The 23,866-nt window shown below is 29.8% G+C and overlaps 3 protein-coding genes across 4 annotated transcripts; 2 read left to right on the forward strand and 1 right to left on the reverse strand.

Moving 5' to 3' along the window:
- Positions 1-3,073: 3,073 nt before the first annotated feature.
- LOC122711063 (facilitated trehalose transporter Tret1-like) lies at positions 3,074-14,788 on the reverse strand. Of its 2 annotated transcripts, none has more exons than XM_043929461.1 (9): positions 14,528-14,788; positions 11,979-12,162; positions 7,176-7,305; positions 6,952-7,087; positions 6,303-6,759; positions 5,893-6,142; positions 5,598-5,804; positions 5,324-5,516; positions 3,074-5,248 (listed from the first exon to the last, which is right to left on the reverse strand). In XM_043929461.1, exons 2-9 carry the CDS (start codon positions 11,996-11,998, stop codon positions 5,004-5,006), a joined length of 1,638 nt encoding a protein of 545 aa, XP_043785396.1. In that variant the 5' UTR covers positions 11,999-12,162; positions 14,528-14,788; the 3' UTR covers positions 3,074-5,003. The 2 variants fall into 2 exon arrangements, with proteins under 2 accessions (XP_043785396.1, XP_043785398.1); XM_043929463.1 differs by lacking the exon at positions 14,528-14,788 and adding an exon at positions 12,481-12,726.
- LOC122711237 lies at positions 14,198-15,687 on the forward strand. The gene is given in 4 exon segments (XM_043929806.1): positions 14,198-14,274; positions 14,625-14,798; positions 14,800-14,920; positions 15,326-15,687. Coding segments are annotated over 4 exon segments (507 nt in total). The 3' UTR covers positions 15,461-15,687.
- Positions 15,688-17,055: 1,368 nt separating this feature from the next.
- On the forward strand, positions 17,056-18,090 carry LOC122711183 (NADH dehydrogenase [ubiquinone] 1 beta subcomplex subunit 5, mitochondrial). Its single transcript, XM_043929700.1, has 3 exons — positions 17,056-17,213; positions 17,467-17,678; positions 17,749-18,090. The coding sequence occupies exons 1-3, from the start codon at positions 17,099-17,101 to the stop codon at positions 18,001-18,003; spliced, it is 582 nt and encodes a 193-aa protein (XP_043785635.1). The 5' UTR covers positions 17,056-17,098; the 3' UTR covers positions 18,004-18,090.
- The last annotated feature ends 5,776 nt before the right edge of the window (positions 18,091-23,866 follow it).

Genomic DNA, 23,866 nt, shown 5'->3' on the forward strand with positions numbered 1-23,866 from the left:
ATTCGGATTATCTCAACAATATTCGTGTTCATTTTGCTATTTTATGGTAGAACACGAAGAATGCCAGTTTTCGTGGATTGATACGTGTATCATCGACATCGTTTAAGAATGTAATCATGTCTATTTTCATAAATTGTCGTAGTCGTAAAATGAATTGTACGGACGCGAATCGTTTTTACCAATTGCGATTTGATTACAGACAGGATAAATGGTTTTTCATTCACGGGAAATCGGTAGGAGGTTTTACAATACAATTTGGAATTTTCAATGAAGGAAACGAATGAAGATACGTGTAGGATTTAGTGTGATTATCAATTTGTCTAATATAAACTTTTTTAACATTACGTTTGTTGATATTCTTTTCGCAATTCATTCGTCATTGCCGTAATTATTTAAAAAAAAAAAAAAGATTTAGAGTTTGACCTGGTGTGTACGGATATATCCTGTATATATATACATATTATTAAATAATATAGAATTTAATGTAATATTAATACGGATTAGGTAGCCACCGTCACTGCCTGCAGCGTTAGTCGTGCTGAGAACGCAGACCTTGGCACTGCTGGACTCTGCATAGTGTCGCGATCGTTTATAAAGAAAGAAGAAAGAAGAAAGCTTGTTTTGTTAAGTTTTTGAGCATTATTATTATTGACAGGATTTATATTATATTTACTAACGCGTGTATGATATGTAGGTATGAATATAATTAAGGCATATTATCGAAATTTTTGCCACTTTTTTTTTTTGTTTTGCATCACGATCATGATGAAATTACATGAATTAATCACATTTATTCGTTATACAGACAATATATAGTTTTGCTATTTTATTTTATTTAATGCAGTGACAGAAAAAAATGAAAATAACAACAAGCATAATTTATTGTAATTCAAAAAAAGATCATCACAAGAATTTCTATATCAATGTCCGTGCTTATTGTATCCCATAATGTTAAAAATGAAACATATTTTAATTGTTACAAACGATTAAATGGAAATAATTAAGCACGGACATTTCTATTGTAAGAAATCATTGCGATGTAAAAATGATATACGCTTTTACGTGTGACGTCAATTACATAATTGGCGTATAAAAATGAAATTATAGAAATTTTTTCTTTTTCTATATTCTATGTATGGAGAAAGAAGTTCTTTTGGTATTCGGTATTATTAATATTATTATTTTTATTAATATCATTATTATTGCCAAACTGTGCCGATTCTTCGCTTTGTACGTTATTCATTTAAGTACGATTAAATTAAATAGGATAAATTTTTGCACCGCAGACATAGCTATTAATTCTGTTAATATATTACTTTGATACTTCTTGCACGCACAGATGTAAATACCTTTTAATATATGAAATTCTTTGACTGTAAATTTTCTTTCGATTTCCCGCGAAAAGGAAATCATTGGAAAAAAGAATAAAAAACAAAAACTGTTGTCTCAATCGCCGATATATATATTTAATATGCTAATCTTGTTAGTAGTAGAGACTATATATTTTATATGCGAAAAAAAATAGTCGATTGCTTCATATGTCTGTCAATAAATGAAATTTGAAAATACTATTAATCATATATTAACTTTGTAGTTTAACTTTTTTGTACTTTTATCTTTTCTCGAAATATCTTCAATTAGAAAAATTTCGATTTGTCAAGACGCACTAGTCGATATAAATAAAAATATCAGTCATTCGATAACATACATTCGATAGAATAAAATCAAGATTGACAGAATTAATATGCAATACTGCAGCAAAAAATCATAAATAAACAACTTCATTATTTTGTTGCGATATTTTGTCTGACTATATTTTATTAAATGTCGATCTTATATCATATATACGTATGCGTACATTTATGAAACACATGTAATTCAAACTCGTATTTAATTTTTATTCCTTAATTGACGAATTCGCGTCAAAATAAAGCCAATTGTCGTATACTTTCAAACGATGTGAATTTATATCTATTTATATCCATTGCCCTAAATTATGTGATCATGTATATGGTATTTTTATATTTATTTTTCTACACATTTTAGAAATTTTTTTAGTTATATTTTTTTTAATTATAAAATTATTTCAATATGTCATATCTCATTTTTAAATGATAGTGTGAAAAGGAATTGATGAATGATCGTGTGAAGCGGAATTGATTAATTTCCGTGTGAAGGAGAATTGATCCATTTCCGTGTGAAGAGGAATTAATGAATGATAGTGTGAAGCGGAATTGATTAATTTCCGTGTGAAGGAGAATTGATCCATTTCCGTGTGAAAAGGAATTGATGAATGTCCGTGTGAAGCGGAATTGATAAATTTCAGTGTGAAGAGGAATTGATAATTGATCGCGTGAAGAGGAATTGATGAATGATAGTGTGAAGAGGAATTGATCCATTTCCGTGTGAAAAGGAATTGATGAATGATAGTGTGAAGAGGAATTGATAAATTTCCGTGTGGAAAGGAATTGATAAATTTCCGTGTGAAGAGGAATTAATGAATGATAGTGTGAAGAGGAATTGATAAATTTCCGTGTGAAGAGGAATTGATAAATTTTCCGTATGAAGAGGAATGTAAAAATTTTTTTAGTTATATTTTTTTTTATCATTTAATAATTATTTCAACATGTCATATATCTCATTTTTATAAATAGAATAAACTCATTTATGATATTCATTTATTAATTTTTATTATAATTTTATCGAAATATCAATAGATACAAACATTTTTATAGGTAATTCACATCAATCGATCAACATTCAGACTTTATAATTACTGAAATTTCACTGTTACATTCAGTTTACTTTTGATATAAAGTAATTTGTAGCATATAAAAAAAATATTTATAAAATAATTGTTATATTATTATTATATTTAATATAATAATAATATAATATAATAGTAAATTTTAAAACATTTTTAAATGCAAAATGTTTTGATGTTCTTCGTAAATTTCTTTAATTCATATCTATTGACAAGTTATTTATATATAATTACATATGATTTTCATTCGAATATTTGATTAGTTCTTTCTATTTTATTATGAATAGATATTTTTAATCAAATTTGCAATTTTTTGTAGTTTCCAAAAATACGATTTTATTAGAAACATTCTACGAAATTTTACAATGGTACATATAGATGTAAGTATATATGTATGTACACATATATGTATAACCGAAGAATACAAGCATACTATATAATACGATACAAAGTACATTCGCATAAATTCTACTCTGTTCGTATATTCACGCATACTTATATTACAAAATAAATCGACGAAAAAGAGAGGCACTTGTCGAACCAATCTCGATATATATATATTTCAAAATTTTTTCTAAATGAAACTAACGCACAATATATGTGTTTTTTAATATGAGATTAATAGCTTATCTTTTCTTATATAACGACACTTTCATCGAGAATTTGATTATATCTTTAACAATTTGTAATAATTTTTTTTTCTAAGAATGGACAAGCTGAATTTCGATGATAAAAATCAATCAATTGATCAATTTGATCGATTTCGTATAATTCTTATCGAGCATCTATTCGGCACTTTAAGATACATTGGACGTTCGATCTGGTCCACTGATTACGACTATCACATTTAATAAAAGTACGACGGCGGTCAATGAACTTGTAAAAAGTACATTTATACGTTTGGTTCATGTTTTGTTTTAGACCATTAGAAGAAAACACGATTCAGTATAAAAATATCATAAAAAATGATGTATATATCAGCACAAACATTAAACGTGACAAAAAAGTCGTACAAAAAGTGACGATCGTAATATTAGATCTATCTATAGTTTAAATAATAGATAGACGATGGATGTCACTAAAAAAATCCGTAAATTTGAACGAATCGATAGATGGCGTTAGTGATTACGCAGCGCCTGCGCTTTGATACTATTTGCTTTTTAAATGGTACGCTTCGCAGGCAGAACAGAATACTGCACTTCACGTTATATGAATTTTCTTTGTAAATAATATTTAATCACAGCATAGTTATTAACAATTGATTTCCAAAAGGAATGCTATGCCTGCCTGAAAACGGCAAACGTAAAGATGTTTCGCGAGACAATGTACAATAGAAAAAAGATTATCTTAGGCACATACTCAGCATTTGTTCTCGGACAAAAATCTTTTTATCGTCATCTTCTACGGTCATCCATATACATTTTACATGGAAGACTGTATCAGATCAACGTATAATACTGTTTTGTATCTCGCCTAAAATCGTTTGCTAATTTTTGGTACAAATTTCCATCTAGTTTTCTTGGCAACATCACATTGCGTGCCGTGCGTATTATTAATTATCTTTCCTGCTGTATACGCATTTATATATATATTAATTCACACGTGCAAGCATTTGGATCTCGAGGCTATATCGCAAAACAAATGTAATTCAACGATTGCAAAAATCTGCAAATTTTGCTTGTATCATTCTTTGAATATTTGTTTTTAAAATTTTCTTCCAAAATTAGTAATGAACGAAGTTTGATTTACATAATATATAATATATATATATATATATATATATATATATATATATAATTAACGAGAATTACCTTCGATATTGAGAATCCTCAATTTTTTTCCTCAGTTCGTATTTTTTTTCTTGCGATTATTTAAGTGAAAGCAAGTTATTTAAGTATGAAACTAACACAGTTTCGTAATCGTAACATTTCTCTCTCTCTCTCTCTCTCTCTCTCTCTCTCTCTCTCTCTCTCTCTCTCCTTTCTTTCGTTCTCTTTCATACATACTTTCGATTCCTTTTCCTGCCTCTCGCTTTTAACTTTTCGAAATGCCAACAATCTTAATATTAATATTAAAGTAAATCAATATAATTTATAAAAATTTGGGCGCGTATTTTATCTTTTACAGGGGTAACAACTTTGAACTAAAAGATAATTTGTGTGTCATGTATAGAGTATACGCTATACGTACGCTCTGGCTAGGAATTCTTTGTACAATTCCAGCCTCATGGAAGAAAAATTTACACGTTTTGTATAGTTTTAGGATTCAATGGTTGCGTAGCGGACGATTTGGCGTTTCGCTGCGCTCTTCTTTGTCTTCTTCGTTTCCTTGTTTTCGCTTCAGCTCCAACAGCTAGGAAATGATTTTGGAAATACTCCTCGATCTCGGACAGTTTTTTACCATGAGTCTCTGGAAGTAACAACCATACGAAAACGACAGCTGCTAACGAAACCCCAGCAAAAAACCATTGTACGGTATGAGACCCTGTGATTGTACAAAAATGTATAAAAATCGATTAAAGGAAATACATGTGGCATTCATAAAATATTGTACACATACCACCCAAAAAATCTTGTAAACTTCTGTAACTCTGCAGAGCAGAAAACATGAGTAAATTGGCTATAGAATAACTAATGGAATGGGCGATGCCTCGGATTTCAGTTGGGAACAATTCGGCCGTCATAGTCCATGGAATAGTCAACATACCGACCATAGACGTGCAAACGTAGAGTAACAGGCATAAAACAGGAACCTAAAAAACGAATGGACAACATGAAAATAATTTTTTATTTAATTCTCTGCATTTAATGATATAATAATTTAATTTCTATACCCAATTTCCGGAACGATCGCCATTCTTAATAAGGTAAGTGAAGTAACCAGAAACACCCATACAAAGAGTCATTCCCAAGGATGAAATTATACATAGAAGCCGCCTCTTATATCGTCTTAGTAACCAGGTATTCACCATCGAACATAGAAAACGAGTTACACCGACTAGAATCGAGGCTACATATGCATCCACACCGGAACCAACTTCCTGAATGACAGTAATTATGGTAATTATCAAACGTATAATCAATGATTTACAATACTTGGATAGAAAATCGAGGACAATTGATATTTACTTGGAACCATGTAACAGCGTAGAAAAGAGTAATATAGATGCCAGAAAACTGTTGAAAGGAGAAGAATAGAAAAAGTATCATCATTGGTTTCCATCCTGTTGGTTTCAAAAATCCTCTCAACTTAGTAGAGATACCGCCATGTTTGCTTTTTCTTTGCTCGCTTAATTTAATCTCGTTTTCTTTTAAAATTGTGATAAATTGTGCTTCCGCGGCAGACACTTTTCCTTGCTTTTCCTCGCGCTTGTACAACCTACAATTAAAATAAAAGATCATTCGGAGTACTTTTTTTTCCCTATACACGTATCAATACATTTTCAACGAAATAAATTTGATACATGTCGCAAAAATTTTCATCCTTATACCTTGTTACAGCTTATTTATTTAAAACGTTTCTGCTCGTTTTCCCTTACCATTCCAAAGATTTCTTCGCATCATCTAACCGTCCTTTTGAAACGAGCCATACAGGCGATTCCGGGACGAAAAATTGCACCAAAATAACCGGCACAACCGCGTAAACGATGCTTAGCCAGGCCACAATTCTCCAGTCAATGTATGCACCTTTTAAGTACGAAAGCACCATGCCGAACGAGGCCAAAGTTGGACCGAAAGATATCATCGAGCCTCTGAGTTCCGGACGCGCGACCTCGGTGATGTAAACGATCGCTGGTGACGTTGCCATAGCCGTGGCTAACCCTGCTAACAATCGACCGACTAAAACCATCGGGATATTGGTCGAAAGTGCTATAAGAATCCAGCTTGCAACGAAAGGTATGGCTCCGTATTGAAGGGTCCGCAACCTTCCCACTGTCTCCATTAAAAATCCACCTAACACGGCGCCCAAAGGTGTGCAAACTACCACCACGCTAGCTGAAAATCGATTATTTTCGTATTATATTTTTTTTTTTTTTCCTTCGCAAGATTCCATTACTTTGTAAATTTTCACATATCGCGTTAATTGAATAATTCTATTCGTAAGAATATTTAGAATTATTATTAAGAATTATTATTAATAAGAATTATTATTAATAAGAATTATTATTATTATTAAGAATTATTTACCGATCCAGGAAGTCTGCTCTTGAGTGGCATGCAATTCCGCGTCTTGATCCTCGAGGTGAGGAATCAGTATAGCCGAATATGCCATGGCTAATCCTACCGATATATGGAAAGACGCGGCAATGATACAGGAAGCGATCTAGGGATAGATTCGATTAATTATCTGTTCGTTTTTTTTTTTTTTTTTTTTTTTTTCTTCGAAAGATATTCCTTCGATGATGTTATACCTCGGGTATGGCATTTTTAATGTTGGTAGGCTCGACAAAGCCTTTGTTGAGACTTCTGCTCGACACGATCGCATCTTTGAAGCATTCTCTTTCATTTTCCTCGATATTCTTGGACGCCTCGCGTTCAACACTGAAACACGAAAAGCCGTATAAACAACGTTCTATTCTTCTCTTCGTACGATAATTAAAATATCAAAGACGACAAAACATCCGATAAAGGATGTTAAATGAGGTACGAATATGTATGTTGTTTTCCCGGCGATATGATTTATAAAACGTTTATAAATCTATTTTATAAATGTTTATAAACGCGTTTGAATTTTTTTTTATTAACTTCAAGGCTAGATGGTGGAATATATAACATAGATAAATCGCCGCGAGCAATGACTCACTCAGTATGACAAAATGTTTTCGTTTCTTAATATTAACTCTATCTGGTTACAGAGTTGATTAAAGTTCTTTCCTAACTAATATTTTCTCGAGTATCAACAATTTCAAAACTATACAATTTCCACAGTGCTGCTACTACTACTACTACTACTACTACTACTATGCATCCATTTCTTTCGTAACAGTGACATCATGCGAATCGGTTTTATCACGCATGCACGATGTTTATGTCTGCGTTAGTAATTGCGAATAGATTTATAACAGCTGGCGATTTATTGCGACAAGTTGATCCAACTTAAATCGATCGATGACCGAGAACACATTGAAAAAACGGGTTCGAGCATCGATTTAAATAATCGACAGATGCGTTGTAGACAATGTATCGTATGATTGCTAAACCGCCTTTGGATAAAGAGGATTCAACAACGATACAAAACACACATATAGCTGGTTTCCAGGCAAGAGCAATGACATCCAGATCGCTCCCGCACGAAAACAGTACGTGGTTGTGTAACACTAGCTAGAAACGCGTCATATATATCACTAAGCTGTTGGACCTTAACTCGGTTTAATTAAGTGCTTGAAGAATTAACGCGCGGTTATTTCAGAATTTTATCGTCGATGGATTCAGATACACCACATGGAAAAATGTTAATGATTCGCGATATAGTTGTACAAATCTTATTATAGACACTTTTAATTTAATCCTCGTTTATTATATCGCTATATAAAATCTATTATAAAGTCTAATGTTTGTTGCTAACTGTGAAAAACTGCATAGGTGAGAATTATATAATTTTTTTGCTTAGATAAAATCACATATTCAATGAAAATTACGTCGACATCGTCATCGTTTTTTTCTGTACATATTCTATATATATATATATATATATTTGTATATGCATATATGTATATTTATCGAGAAAGAATTGAAAAGAATCGAATGAAAATAACGCTCTTCCGAATACGAATAAATTTGTATACGTTGTCTGTTTGCGATCCGGGAGAGGCGGATTCTCCCGGTATCGATTTGTCTCGATGAAGAAAACGATTTCAAAAGAGCATCTTAAAGCTACACGGCCAGTCCCTCGCTGTGCGCATATACGTATTTCTTCAGTCAAGGTAATCGTCGAGGTACGGATTCTTTAGAGTCTCCTGCACATCACTTACCAACACTCTAATAATAATTTGTCAAGATTAAATTATCGCTGACTCGAGCGTGTTTGAAATGGCAATTGTATCATGTGGAATCATGTTTGATAATTTCTTTCGCGCAAGCAAACAGTATACGATGCAAAACAACAGTCGAACAGTAGAAATCAATAAGACAATTGCATGAATTATCAATGAAACGACTACGTACTGCGAGTATATATTGGGAGAATCGTGCATAAGCAAACACGACAAAGACTAATTATGATATTATCGTCGAGCGTATTAAATGTTTAGACAAGAAACGATCCCTCCGTAAATATCAAATGTTTTATCATAATTTATTTAATTATTCTTTACTATATATATATATATATATACGTATATATGCGATAAACTTTCACGCGACTATATATCGAAATTCCTTTTCTCTCAATTGCACTAGTTGACACTTGACTGAAAAAAAAACTCGTTCCAATAATATTAAACAGCTTTCCTAAGAATAGAAGGAGCTAATATTATATATATATATATATATATATATATGTGTGTGTGTGTGTATGTGTGTTTTAAGCGCTGACATCTTTAGCCTTAGCCTTACTCTTCTGAAATATAAAATGGAGGAGCGGCAAATATGATCGCGTTCAATTATACGGAAGTGAATATTTGGCGGATATTCGCGAAGAGCCACACCTTGGTTAAACCAGATATCTCATTTGTACAAGTAGTAATTTTCATATAACGTTGTAAATATAGATGTTTTACTTCGTTTTAGTCCATTTTATCGATTGAAAAAAAAAAAAAAAACAAAATAAAAATTGTACCGAAGTATAACTGTAAGTACTAAAATCTTTATCATACGAGAAATTATCAGATGACGTCATATACTATTTTAACCCTAGCTTCCTGTCAGGTAGAGATAGCGAGTTCTCTTTTTCGCATTTTTTTTTTTTTTTNNCAAAAAAATTTTATTTTTTAAAAAAAAAAAAAAAAAAAAGAAGAAGAAACTTACGTTAGAAATTATCTTAAACTTTATCAAGATTTTATTATTAAATCGATTATCGATCGATTATCATCATTTCGTTAGGAAAGAAAAAATTAATTTGAATGTTTTATATATATATATATATATGCGTATTTCATTACGTGACGTAACGTTTGACGTGTCGTTTGGCTACAAATGATAAGATAAAAAAAAACATTTAGAAACAACAATGCAAAAATTTCAATGTTTGTAACGATCACGTTTACGCTCATGATCAGCCGGCTACCGATCACCAAGTCGCCAATCGATCCTCGTGCCTTGTTTCATTTCAACCTAGTACATATCACGGTAACAGTAATTGACCTATTCAACAGCGGATTGTAAATGGATGTGGAAGTAGAACACCTACCGGTATACATGTATTTCCTACATTGTAGCGAAAGAATGCAACTTGCTTTGCTCGATATTCTTCCCTCAATATTAACGATATATTGATTTTAATTAAAAATTAATTGGAGAAGAGAAGAAAAAAAAAAAAAGAACGTCGATACTAAACGATAAATTATCATTTCATTAATTTCGTGGTAATTTCATTTAGGAAACATTAGCCTGTTTGGCTTTTAAATATTAACTCGATCCTCGTTCATTCTCTGTTTACAAGTCTTGCTATACCGTTTATATAAGAGATGGTCTACACACAAATTAACCATATTAGCAGGAAACGTATGACAATATTAGGTCAAAGTTTAATTTCCAAAATTGAAACTGCGAAAAACAAGTCGATTCGTTGAAATTGATTACGTTTAAAAAAATTGAATCATTCATCCGTTATATATATATATATATTTTTTTTAATACGATCAATGTTCATAAAGATTTTCTTCTTTTCTTTTTAGATAATTTGTTTTACGCTTCAGTTATTTTGGATAATTTTTTTTTCTTTTTTTAATCTAATCAAAAAAGAGAAAAACAGAAAAGAAAAATTAAACAACTCTTCTTTCTCTCGTCTCGTCTCGAAGACAAGGAAGCATCGACAATTTATACATATATGCCGGCAAAACTGGTTCTCCGGAGAATGAATCTTCCTGTTATTCCTTCGAACGAGTCACGTGTTTTCGTTTGATATCGCGTTGAAAAAAAAAAAAAAAAAAAAAAGAAAAGAAAAATCGATCGTCGAATTCCGTTAAAATTATTCGATGAAAATGTTCGTTTTATCACAACCACTCGATGATGAAATTAATGAAATACATGATATCGATCGATCATCGATATTCGATGAAGAATCGTGAATCGTGAAGGACACTTTCCAAAATTCGCTTACATCCGATCATTGTTATACGTGTACGTACAACACGAAAACAGATTCGATTAGGTCCTCTCTCGTCTTTGAGAACAATCGAGGAATTACATACGCGTATATACGTATGTAGTTTCGATACGAGATCGTCATCCTCTGAATTCTCGATTATCCTTACTAGGTGTTATGAAACAGAAACCAATCAGTCTAAAAAAAAAAAAAGTCAACTAAGCAAATAGTTTTGAGAACCTCTTTTCACGGAACAATAGCATGCCAGTTCGTGTGACACGTACAAGCTCAAATTACGGTTTGATAAAGAAAAAAAAAAAATAAGTAATTGCTTAAAGCTATTAGTACGTAAACGTTTTTATAATTAATATAATTTATGCTGTTTCACAATAATAAATAATAATAATTGATAAACAGTTAAACTCAAGAAATAGAATTTTACAAATGGTGAAAGGAACAAAATGGTTTCTACCCTCTAGAATGGAAAACGACGGGAGAAAACTACCTTGCTCTCGAAGGTAAGAAGGGGAAAAGAAAAGCAGGATTTACCCCGGTAGGATGTAGGACCCTGTTCACAGAATGGAAAGGGAATAGAGACGATGACTACAAAGGAAAAAGGAAAAAATCTTTGTGAAGAAATCTTTCGAAAACCAGTTCAGAGGATTGTACCTGCGACGGATGGATGGATGGATGGATGTGAGAATCGGTCTATTTTATAAATACCATCTGCCACAAAAGGAGAATAATTTAATCCCCTTTCATTGGTTATGGATACAATGTTAAATTAATCGTGCATACAACTCGAGATAATTAAGAAATCGAATGACATCATTTCTTATTCAGACGTTCATTACAAAGGCTGCATGTTCGCCATTATTATATTAATCAAGCGATTTCTTTTCCCCTTTGCATCCAATTTATCTCTGTAAATTGTTATGAAGCAACGTGAACATATTTTCTTAAGACTAACCTTAACGAGTAAGGATCCATAGCTGGTTTTTATGCCTCTCGTTCCAACGATACAACGTATATTTATCTATTCCTCCCTCTTTTTTTTTTTTTAATTAACGCTTTAGTCAATTTGATCTTTTCTAAAAGGTATCCTCGTCAACTCGAAGCGAGGATCTCGTACTTGGCCACCATTTTACGTTATTCTGAAAAAGAAAAGATGCGAAACATCAAATATAATTTTATTTAAATTATTCGTATATACATTCCCGGTTGCACGAAAGGATAACGATAATCGAACGTCACGTGGAAGACGTGGTTCGCTTGCATAATTCTCCGCGCAATACACATATCGTGGGCACGAACCAATATCTCGAAGGAGATCATAAAATACTCTAACACAATTACGCGATAATTTCACAGTTGCGCTCACAGCAGAATATTGACTTTCTATGTCGAACGCAACGATACTTTTCACCTTCTTTCGTAGAAACGTAAAATAGAACATACACATATATACGTACGTGTGCACCGCCCTGAGGAAAATAACTTCGCGAAAGTTCCTCGAGCATACATCGTGACGTTCACTGTATCATTAGATCAACGATTATTTTCCGATTATTTTTCTACGAAATGATTAATCGAGGCGAGAAATATTCCATTCGAATGAAAATATTCGATTGAAAAAACGAAGCTTGTTAAGCTTATTATATATTATAGAAAAGAAATTATCTCGTTTGACGACCAACCCTTGAACGATAATAAACTCGACTCAAGGAGAATCCCGATTAAATTGTTTTACGGCACGCAGCTGTAGAATTCCTCTCGAGTAAAACGAGGGAAGGGGAAATCAGTTGTTTGTGAAATTGTTTTTTTCCTTTCTAATCGCTGAAAATCTATTCTTCCTTGAGCGAAAAATTGCAACGAGATCAGGAGTTAACAAGCACGACACGATTCTTGAAATCGTTTGATACTGAATCACGATCAAGATAGTTTAGAGTTTAAGCACGATTGCATAAGAGATTCACGTGCCGAAGCCCGTCACGTGATTTACAATTAAGGACAGATATGTCGATAATTATTTGTCGTGCAAGGGCATACACAACTGGAAATTGACGAATATCTATCAAATCTATTATCTTTGAGAGGAAATTAAGTGTTTTATTTAATTATTTAATGAGTAAACGATGTTTGCGACACTTATAGAAATTATCAAAGATTAATTGTCAATTTTAAATCAAATAATATATTAAAATAGATTAATTTTACAAAACTCTTTATCTACTTTAATCATCGATTAGACCATCGAGTAAACGAAACAAGATAATCCACGTATGAAACCGTTACGTGAAAATTTATCTTTTTCTAAAAAATGTGATAAAATATATAGCAATTATTTTTAATTTTTCGTCGTATTTTTTTTTTTTTTTTTTTTTTTTTTTNAATTTTTCGTCGTATTTTTTTTTTTTTTTTTTTTTTTTACACTTAGACTTTTACAATCAATACAAAGGTAAATTTCCTTCGGTCGTTTTAAATATAAATTCTGAACAATTCTCACCTATTATTCGGTTGCTATTCATTCAAATGTGAAACGACGATGATTCGATTTGAAACGTGCACCAGGTCAGATCAAAGATCGGAAAATAAAATTGGATACGCGTTATGTTAAGCGTCAAACGCACGATTTATAAATGCACGATATAATAAAAATTACGTCATTTACACGTTTAAATCATTTGTCGATATCGAAACACATTTACGTTTATAACCATTATGATAACGTCGTTAGCTCGTAAACTCGTATATGTATGCTTAGAAAAAATTTTCAAAGTAAAAACAAAACAAAGGAACCTGGCACGATTCAAAGGAGAGAGATCGTTCTGTATATTTTGGACGATTCGAGCATTAGGTTGATTTAACGACAAATGTTATTTTCAACGAAAATTCGAATTAGAACTTACATAAAAAATTTCTACTTCTGATCGATATAGAAAGAATATATTTCTTCGAGAAACGAAGCTTCACTAATTATTTAGAGCCTTGTATATGTTACTCGTAGTATCGAAATAAGTCACTGTCACATGGTATCTATTTTTGTAACGATGATCGATCGTGTTCACGTGTGAAATGTTCATAACGTTCAGAGTAACTTGAACTTCCTTGAACCTTAAGAACAAAGATTGTTCTCGAAAGCGGTTCTTCGCTTGGTTAAAAACACGGATTTGCCATGTCTGACTTTCAATGAGGGGACTCGTAATAGGCGAGTTTCAGCTCTTGGTCGATTTCTTCGACCCGTACTCGAGCCTGACTGCCTTTCGGTCAATCCTATTCGCAAAACCACGAGAACGGAAGGATCGATCAAAGAAAAGTCAACGACTGCATTCTGTACCTTCGTGCTTCTCTGTCATTTATTACATACATCGGATATTTCTATAATAATGAATAGTTTATAACTCGACAAAAATTTCGTACCTTCTTCGTTTACTTACGTTCAGATACATCGATAAAACATCTCTGGCGTAAATATAATAGCAAATTTACATGTACATTAAGCAAGCATAAATTACTCACCTTTGACTTTCAACTTTTTCTTCCTCTGTTTTAAATTCGATTCTGAAGCGTCGATAAATTAACCAGATGGATCAAAATTGAATTAAAATTTTGAAAGAACTCGAACGAGAACGCCTCTTTCTTTGTTTCTTTCGTTTGTTAGGTTAATTTCTCTCTCTCTTTCTCTCTTCCCCTTTCTGTCAGTGGAACGAAGCAGAAGTCTCGTCCTCCGGATACAAACACCTCGCGACGTGCAGTGCGCGGTGGCCGGTACGCGACTAAAGGCTGGGCACGCTTGCCTTGCGGGTCGGTCGATCGTATCTTCTCGACGTTGTCTGTTTTCTGTGTCGGTATATTGCTGGTGACAAAGCGAACAATTTAAGGGTTGCTAACGCGTCTAGAAAGCACAGCACCGTCTGTTAAATGCTCAGCACACACAATATGACAGTATGATACGAAGTATACATATATTGTTGGACGATGACCTATTCACACTCGAAACGTTCAGTCGATGGGCAATACCGAGGCTCATGGCGTGATTCTAATGGAGGAAACCTTTCGTTCGAACCTCGCGTTCCAACTTCGAGAATAGAACTATTCTAACCGTGATCATATATTATTTTGAAGAATGAAATTTATACAATCTCTATAAATGAAATCAATTTCAATCGTAAAAAAAATAAAAATATTTTTCGGATGAATTTACTTGGATTAATTTTTTTTCTTTTTTTTTTTTTTTTATCTTGAAAAATTTATTATTTTGAAAAATCAAACAACAATCCGACTCACCAAATATCCGATATAGGAATATGTATGTAGTTCACGTGTACAGCAGCATGTATTACGAAAACAACAATGAGTAGAAGGACGTGCGAATCACGTGGACAACGAGAGAGATTTGCTGGTTGTATGGTGCACCGTATACGTAAATTTTTCATAGATTTATCTTTGTGAAGCTTGATAGAAGGGGAAATTCGCGAAGCGACCGAGTGTCTCGAAAGAACATGTAAAATTATATTGGGAAAGGCTCGCGGTCTTTAACCCATTTCTTCAGGGCCACCTTCTTGATGAAATCTGTAGGTGTACGTACGATGTAAACATCCAAAATGGGAAATTACAGTTAATAATAATAATAATTTTATTGAATTTTTTTTCATTAAATTATATCTAATCGATGTGACTTTCTCGAATTAATGCGTCGCAAACTTTCCTTATGTTATTGCGCGAGATAGATTGCGATACATACTTGAGTCTTAATCAAAAGAAAAAAAAAAAAAATACTAAACATGTTGTTTTTCTATAAGATATCTAATAGAATCATAAAAAAAGATAAAAAGAAGAGTTCTGCGTGTTGAAAAGTTATCAATTATAAGTCATAATATCTTTGAGTGAATAATTAGATAATATTTTATTAGACAATAATAGGCTCGTTAAAGAATATAAATATCGTGTATCCCAACCTACGTTATGTATCATATAATTTACGGGTGTTTAGTCGAGTCATTGTTATAACATATCCTTGTTATCTTTCCGACAAAGTAACAAATACTTATCATTGTTGCAATGTTCTTGATGTTTTTTTGTGACTACCAATCGATTCTATAACACCAGTTAATACTAGTGTTGTTATGTATCATGTACGACGCGTCGAATGTGAAAATCTTCAGCAATACAACGCCAGTATTAATTTCACTTGAATCGATATCATTTATTCCAACGACTATATATGCACAAATTACTCACTCAGCTCTACATAAACGATCAAATTGTTCGAAGTGTGTTTTAATATTTGTTCTTTGCCAAATGATGAATATGCCGAATAAGTATTTCAGAATGTTTATTAATATTAGTATATTAATATTAATGATAACATAATTAATAATATTAATAGTAATATTATTAGTAATAATATTAATATAACTGCATTAAGACATTTATATCATATTATTGTATATAAATTAGTAATAAAATTTTGATTTTTCCAGTTTCTTTTAATTTTATTTTCCACCAGTTTTCGTTTTCGAACACGATTCACAATGATTCGCGAGTGTTTATAATTTAGAATCATTTCTTGAGTTCTTGAGTTCAATTACTTACTTAACCCAACTTCATTGATATTAAACGTAGTTTATATTTTATATATATATATATATATATTTATGTGGCATCACGAAAGTTTCATTGCGAATTTTTTCTACTTACAGTTGCAATTATGTTTAAATATAGATTTTTTAGAAAGATTTTTTAGAAAGAAGATTGAACTTTTTATTTTTTATTAGTTAATTTATAATGCAAAACATATTTTTTCGAATTTTATTTTTCGAATTTAATCTTTTATAAAAAAAAAATAAAATACAAAATATTAAATATAATTTCATATATTAAAATAAAAGAATTTATAATAAAAGCCATCAATCAAATTTGTTTGTGTAATTATTATAATGCTTAAGCAATTTTAATGCTGAGTAAAGTAGATTCTAAGTCAATGTGCAATTTAAATTTTCGCGGTTTACGAATGGTAGAGTACTGTCGATAAGTTAGTAAAGAAATATATCCATAAATACTTTGTTCTATATTGTAGTTCTAACCAAAATGGTCGTCTTGAGTAGACTCTTGTTTGTAAGAAATCAAAAGATCTCTCATAGAAATGGATTATTAAATAAATTAATAGAAAAAAATAATAATAATTACACATTTCAAAATCAAGGTGATAAAAATGATTGTATTTTATTTCGTATATGCAGTAGATCAAAAGTGATAGTGTTTTGTTATGCAATAAATTGTCGTACAATATATAAATTATATAGTTTGTTCGTTTATGGTTTTTTTAATAGTTTAAATTTTTTTAATGTTTTTAAATGTTTTTTTTTTTAAATATTAAAACTATTACAGTGAAATTATTTATAAATTTTACATTTTTATAATAGAATATATTATATATTTAATTTTATGATTTTTAGGGGCATTAAGATGGATGTCAAAACATCGAACTATGGAAATAACTGCAAGTCGTTGGCAGTGGCATAAAACTAAAGATTGGATGCACTTTTATTTCTTTGTAGGTGCTATACCTGCTGGTTTAATTATTTTTTTTACCAATATTTTTATAGGTCCTGCACAATTAGAACCAATTCCAGATGGATATATTCCAAAACAATGGGAATATTATAGGGTAAGATCCTATATACAAACATTTTAAATGTTTATTAAATAAAAAATTCATGCATGTAATAATTTTATAGCATCCTATTTCAAGATTTTTATCCAAATACTTTTTTCCAAATGAGCAAATGGAATATGAAAAACTTCTTCATAAATTAACAGTGGCTAACAACAAGCGATTAATATTTAAGTTAGAAAAACAAATACAGGATTTACAAAAGAAACATAATGATTATAAATATTGGTCATATAAAGAAAGTACAGCATCACAGATAATAGAACTAAGAAAAAAGCTTGATAAACAATATAATCCTAATGTAGTGAATGATATATAAGTTTGATCCTAATATAATTGAATGATATATAAAATAAATTATATGTATTTAAATATAAAGTAAATTTAACATAGGAAATAAAGCAAAGTAAAATAAAATAATTTATATTTAATTTTTAAATGATTCAATAACTTTCTAAGAATAATATATGGCATTTTGTGATTTTTATGACAAATAAGATGTTATCTATTCTATTCAACATATTTATTTTATTATATATATAATATAATATTTTATTATATTATATAATCTATTCTATTCTATTTTATTAATATGATTTTTTATTATCATAATTTTATAATCAAAGTTTTTAGAATAATTTCTACATATTTTTAATATAACTGATTCAATATTATTAGTTATTAATTAATAATCAATAATAATAAAAATTTATTAATTACATTAATATTCTCGCTCGCTATATATAAAAATATTTTTAAAATGATTCTAATAAATTGTAATAGATTAATAAAATTCTAAAATTAATAAACTATTATATTATATAAATATAAATAAGATATTAATAATATTAAAAATTTTAATATTTAAATATTTAAAAATATTTGTTTGGAATCGTCATTAATGATAGAATGTATTTAATTAATGATAGGATGTATTTAATTTTGCTTATTGAACTATATAGTATAGTATTGTAGATGGATGGGAAACTGTTATTATATCATTATCTACGAACGATAAATTGTATGATAATTGGTTGACTGATTTTTTTTAAATGTAACAAATATATCAGTATTTCGATTTGATATTTATATATTATTTTTTATTTCTTTTTTTTAATTTCATAATTTAATCTATAATCTTTTTATATATAATTTTTTCATATTTTGAAGATTTTTCAATTTTTCAATTTTTTAACATTTTTTAATTTTCAATTCTTTTTATTCAATTTTTGCTATTCTTGCGAATTTAACGAATATAGCGTTTTCATTCTTTTTGAAATCGATATATTAAAACATAATATATTATACTTGTGTTTGTATCTTTTGTTCATTTTTTTGCTCAAGATAAAGTAGATATCTGCATAAACATTCGTTATTATCTGCCCACTAGCGTTTAAATTTTGAATTAAAAGTTAAATTTTTTACTAGAAGTTTCAAAGTTTATTAGAAAATAATAAATAATAAGTAAGTAAAATTTATCTATTTATAGTAAAAAGAATGAATTGAAACGATTGTTATATAAGTTTAAAAGAATATATATTTTAAGAATTTGTTTTTAAGAAACTAATAGATTTATAAAAAAATTGCAAATCTTATCGTTTAATGGTAACGAAACATCTATTAAATACTTTTTATTCTATTTAAAGATCATAGCAGAAAAGTACTTTCATTTAATTTCTCCAATATTGTCATTATTTTATTTTCTTTAAATAAAAAAGTTGTAACAAATTGCTAACATAAATTGCAGACATTTCATTTTTTTCTCTTCAATTTTAATGACTGAATTTACTTGTAAGAGATAATAACCTAATTAATGTATGAATTTTTCAATTTGATGTTTATTCGAAAAATTATATCGTTGCTTATTTATTTTTTTCAACAAATCTCATCAAACATGTGATCAGATTATTAAATTATCTAATTAAAAGAGTTATTCTAATAAACTTTTAATCTGTCACGAAGAAAAATTATAAGAAAATTATAATGTAGCATTTTAAAGCAAAGATAATTTTTATATACAAAAAAATTTCGATTTTTGAAGTACAATATTTTACATTTAAAATATGATTATTCATGTTATAAAGATCGTTAATACATTGAAATTATGATATCATTTCTTTTATATTTATAAATACTTTTTAATCGATCCATCATGTAAATAAAATAAATTTGCATCACGTTGACAAAATAATAAATTTTAAAATATCGATTACAGATTGCTTTTTTAGGAACATTTTAACGAAGAGCTAAAAATCCTAATCCAATATAGATTATCAAACGAGTGATTATATGACTATTGTAATGCAACAAGTTAATGACACAACCGACATACGCCGATATCAATGCAACTCATGGTTAGTGGTCATTGCCAAGGTTGGATCGTGATATCTTGCATAATGCTTCGGTATTCTCTACGAATGCGATGAAGGAAGATACATTGCGGAAGACTTTGTACACGCGATTTCTATCAGTCTCGTCGTTGTTTCCTCACGCGAATCGATCTTCAATTATACTTCTGAGTTTTTTTTTTTTTCTCCATCGTGTCAATTACCCGCAACTCATGCGACACTGATTGCCTCTGATAATAATAATTCTATCATTCGTCTCTCGATTCTGACCTGCACAACTTGATTCTCATTGATTAATTTTTTAACAAAATTGTATCAAAATTTCCATGAAATATAGTATATATCAGAATTAGATTAGGACGAGATACGTATTTTAAATTACCTCGATATTATTTTCATCTGATCTATGATAAAAAATAATTAATATTAAACATTTTTTACATTCTTACGAGCAAAAAAATATTAAAAGCCTAAAATAATTTTTGTCCATTATGGACTATTTGTTGGAATACAAAAAAAAAAAAAAAATAAATAAAAATAAAAAAAAATATTGCTTCGTTTTAATCTGCGTCTTTTTATCGATTCATAGTGAATAACAACATAATTATGTATTTACAATTATATGATGCAATACCACATGTGTTTCAAGAGACCAACACACCGTAAATCTTTTAAGATTTGAGATATTATCGTTCACTGATATTGTTTATACATAACTTATTAAAAAAAAGTTAATTGTCGTTCTTAAATTTTTAATAGATTTATTGATATTTTGATTTTTGAAATTTCCTCTTTTTTTTTTATCCCATTTATTATATATTCACTTTTTCTTATTCCTTTATATTCTTACCGGCATCATAATGGCTCTATTGATAATATATTCCTTTGAAGATGACTATATCTAATCTAGAATACTAATGAATATTTAGCGGAATATTTTCATATTAAAATCATAAAATATTAAAATCAAATTCCTTAATGCGTATTATCAATCATTAAATTTAATACGCTAATTTATTTTTAACAGATATTTAAATTAACCATTCGTTCTATTACTTAGAAACACTCGATGAAGAAGTTGATGTTTTAACAATGAGCATAATTTTGTTGAATATACTTTGGATGACTTTAAGAGAAAGTTTCATTCCCTTCCATTGACTTAGAAAGCGTCTATCTTGCAATTTGAATGGTCGTAGCAAATCTAATGCTTTCAGTAAATCCTTTCCTTTCAGAATTCGCTTAACTTCACCGCCGTTATCTATCTACAAACGCGAAAAGCAATCATCATATCGTGAATATAATGAGATAAATTGTATATTTTTCAATAGAAAAGAAATTATCGCGTGAATCGATGCACATCAATAAGTCAATCAAAGTACGTTATTCGATTAATAGAAAGGGAAATTAAATTTAAATTATAACAGCATATTTTCACAATTTCGACAATAATATTATAATAATTATTAAACATTTGATAATATCATTTGCGATGAATTATCACGTTAAGAAAAAAAAGAAAAACGTGAAATGAAATCTTCGTGAAAAATTTGCCAAAGCTTCGAGATCCCAATAATAATAATTCGTTTTCGTAGCATTGAATCGACTAACTCGATCGTGCGATTTATCATCGAAATTTGTCGATTAGCGTAACATCTCGGTTCTGATATGAAAGAACCGAGTATCAATATCGAGTAAATGAATGAATTATTTGCTTGTCATTAATTTTTTCTATTAAAAAAAAAAGTGTATTAATTATCATCAACGACGATTAATTATAATTGTTTCGATTAATTTTTAATATCGCTGAGATAATAAACTGAGATTTGAGAGTTTTTCGTTGATTTTTTAGATAACTTTTATAGAAGGACAAGTAAGCATATAATCGTTTTGCGTTTAAAACGAACGGAAATTGCTTTTTTTTTTTTTTCATTAAAATATATAAAACTTATTATACACAATTACGTTTCATTTATTATTATTAGTTACCATAATACCTTACATCGCGCCTATCATTGTTGCATGAGAACACTGCATAATGATACCGAATCATAAAAAAATTAATACATTATCCGTTTTCCAGAAATCCCTCTTTTCTTCTTCTTCCTCCTCCTCTCCTTCTTTTTTCTTTAATACACTTTTATTTCCCAGCGTATAATTATCGAGTTAATCGTTGTTTTGATAAGACTGCGTAACATTTCGTTTCATCACGTGAAAAAATTGTTATTGTTTATTAAATTAAATTTAAATTATTATTATATTAATTTATTTAAATTAAATTTCATCTCTCCTGTTTCATATCGAGTGAAAAAAAAAAAAAAATTTAATATGGAATAAGAAGAAGACGACGTTCCTTTCCGTCTCTCGAATTTCAATCCGCTCTCTTAAACGTCGCGAATTTCGAAAAATTGAGAAAAAATTAAATAATGGCGGATTAAAGTGACGCGTTGAACGATTTTCTCCCTTCCCTTGGCCCCTCCGGGAAACCGGACAGATTTGCAGCAAATACTGATTATCCGATTCTTCCGTGCGCAGGAATCAAAAGATATTACACCACATCTTGTCTTGTCTCAAGGTTCCGCTTATGTGAACATAATTTTCACAAACATGGCAACTGCGGCGATACGTAAATTGTATGAAGTAAGAAAAAAAAAAAAAAAAAAAAANAAAAAAAAAAAAAAAAAAAAAAAATCTAAAGCATCGATCGACATCGTGTCACGTATTGATCGTTACATATTTTCACGAATTATTTTATCGAAACGACGACGATTCAACACGATTAATGATGATGTTACCATTCACGAAAGCAAAACATTCCAAATATTATTAATTATCGTTTCAATACTCATTCAAAACGTCGCTTCGTTGTATAGTCTATCGATTTGCTATCGAATGCAAAATATGATTATCTTAAAGTCATTAACCATCATACATGTATCGATTAATCAACAATAACGGGATCGGGCAGAATGCTTTGAACCGTGAAATTTGCAATTTGGCGTGTGTGTGTACGTGTGTGTTAAAGTAAAAAAAAAAAAAAGAAAAAAAAAAAGGAAAAAAAGAAACATTTATGATTAAATTGTTATCGATTAAATTCTCCACACAGCGCACAGTCGGATAATTGAATATAATTATTTTAGATGGACGATACATAACGCTGAATCCGCCTCTCGTAAAATTGCAATTCGAAATCATCGATGATGCGAGATTAATTGTCTCGTTCTGGGCAGAAAATTTTCTGATAATCTATCGTTTGAATAGTTTCGTATTACATCAAGTATTACGTGATATTGTTTTTTTTTTTTGCACGAGAAAAATGAAAAATTATTTATTCGTTCGATTGCCGATTTCTCGATCATTCTTTTTACTTTGTCATTTTTCATACAAGTGTTATTAACTGTTGTGTTTTCGAATCTCTATGATGTCTTCTCTCTCGTCCAATAAAAATTGCTTTCCCTTACTTCCATCTCAATCATTTTCGTCGAACGAGCGAAAAAAAAAGAATGATAATTAATTGAGAGATTAATTCGAAAANAAAAAAAAGGAAGAAGAAACGAGAGAGAAAAAACAGATCTCTTAAACAGCATGTTGCAATATCATTATGCAATAGAATAACACAAGAAGAATTAATATATTCACTGGCAAACATATAATTAGTCTAAGATGACTAATAACACAATTATCTTTATCTAATAGAAAACGGTAAGTAGTTCCTCCGAATTACTTAATTCTTCTTCTTTTTATTAATCTTTTTTTTAAATCTTATATCCAATATTATTATTCCCAACAGTGATCGGAACAATTTGTTTATCTCGGAAACGGAAAGAGATTAATTAA

The sequence above is a fragment of the Apis laboriosa genome, unplaced genomic scaffold, assembly GCF_014066325.1.
Source record: "Apis laboriosa isolate Shangri-la unplaced genomic scaffold, ASM1406632v1 scaffold16_cov148, whole genome shotgun sequence".
NCBI lineage: Eukaryota > Metazoa > Arthropoda > Insecta > Hymenoptera > Apidae > Apis > Apis laboriosa.

Coding starts and splice junctions, on each gene's coding strand:
- LOC122711063 (XM_043929461.1), bottom strand. CDS start 11,998: ATGGATCCTTACTCGTTAAG. Junction 7,088..7,175: donor TTAAAAATGCCATACCCGAG/GTATAACATCAT, acceptor ATCTATCCCTAG/ATCGCTTCCTGTATCATTGC. Junction 5,805..5,892: donor ACGCTGTTACATGGTTCCAA/GTAAATATCAAT, acceptor ACTGTCATTCAG/GAAGTTGGTTCCGGTGTGGA.
- LOC122711183 (XM_043929700.1), top strand. CDS start 17,099: ATGGTCGTCTTGAGTAGACTCTTGTTTGTAAGAAATCAAAAGATCTCT. Junction 17,214..17,466: donor TTACACATTTCAAAATCAAG/GTGATAAAAATG, acceptor TATGATTTTTAG/GGGCATTAAGATGGATGTCA. Junction 17,679..17,748: donor AACAATGGGAATATTATAGG/GTAAGATCCTAT, acceptor ATAATTTTATAG/CATCCTATTTCAAGATTTTT.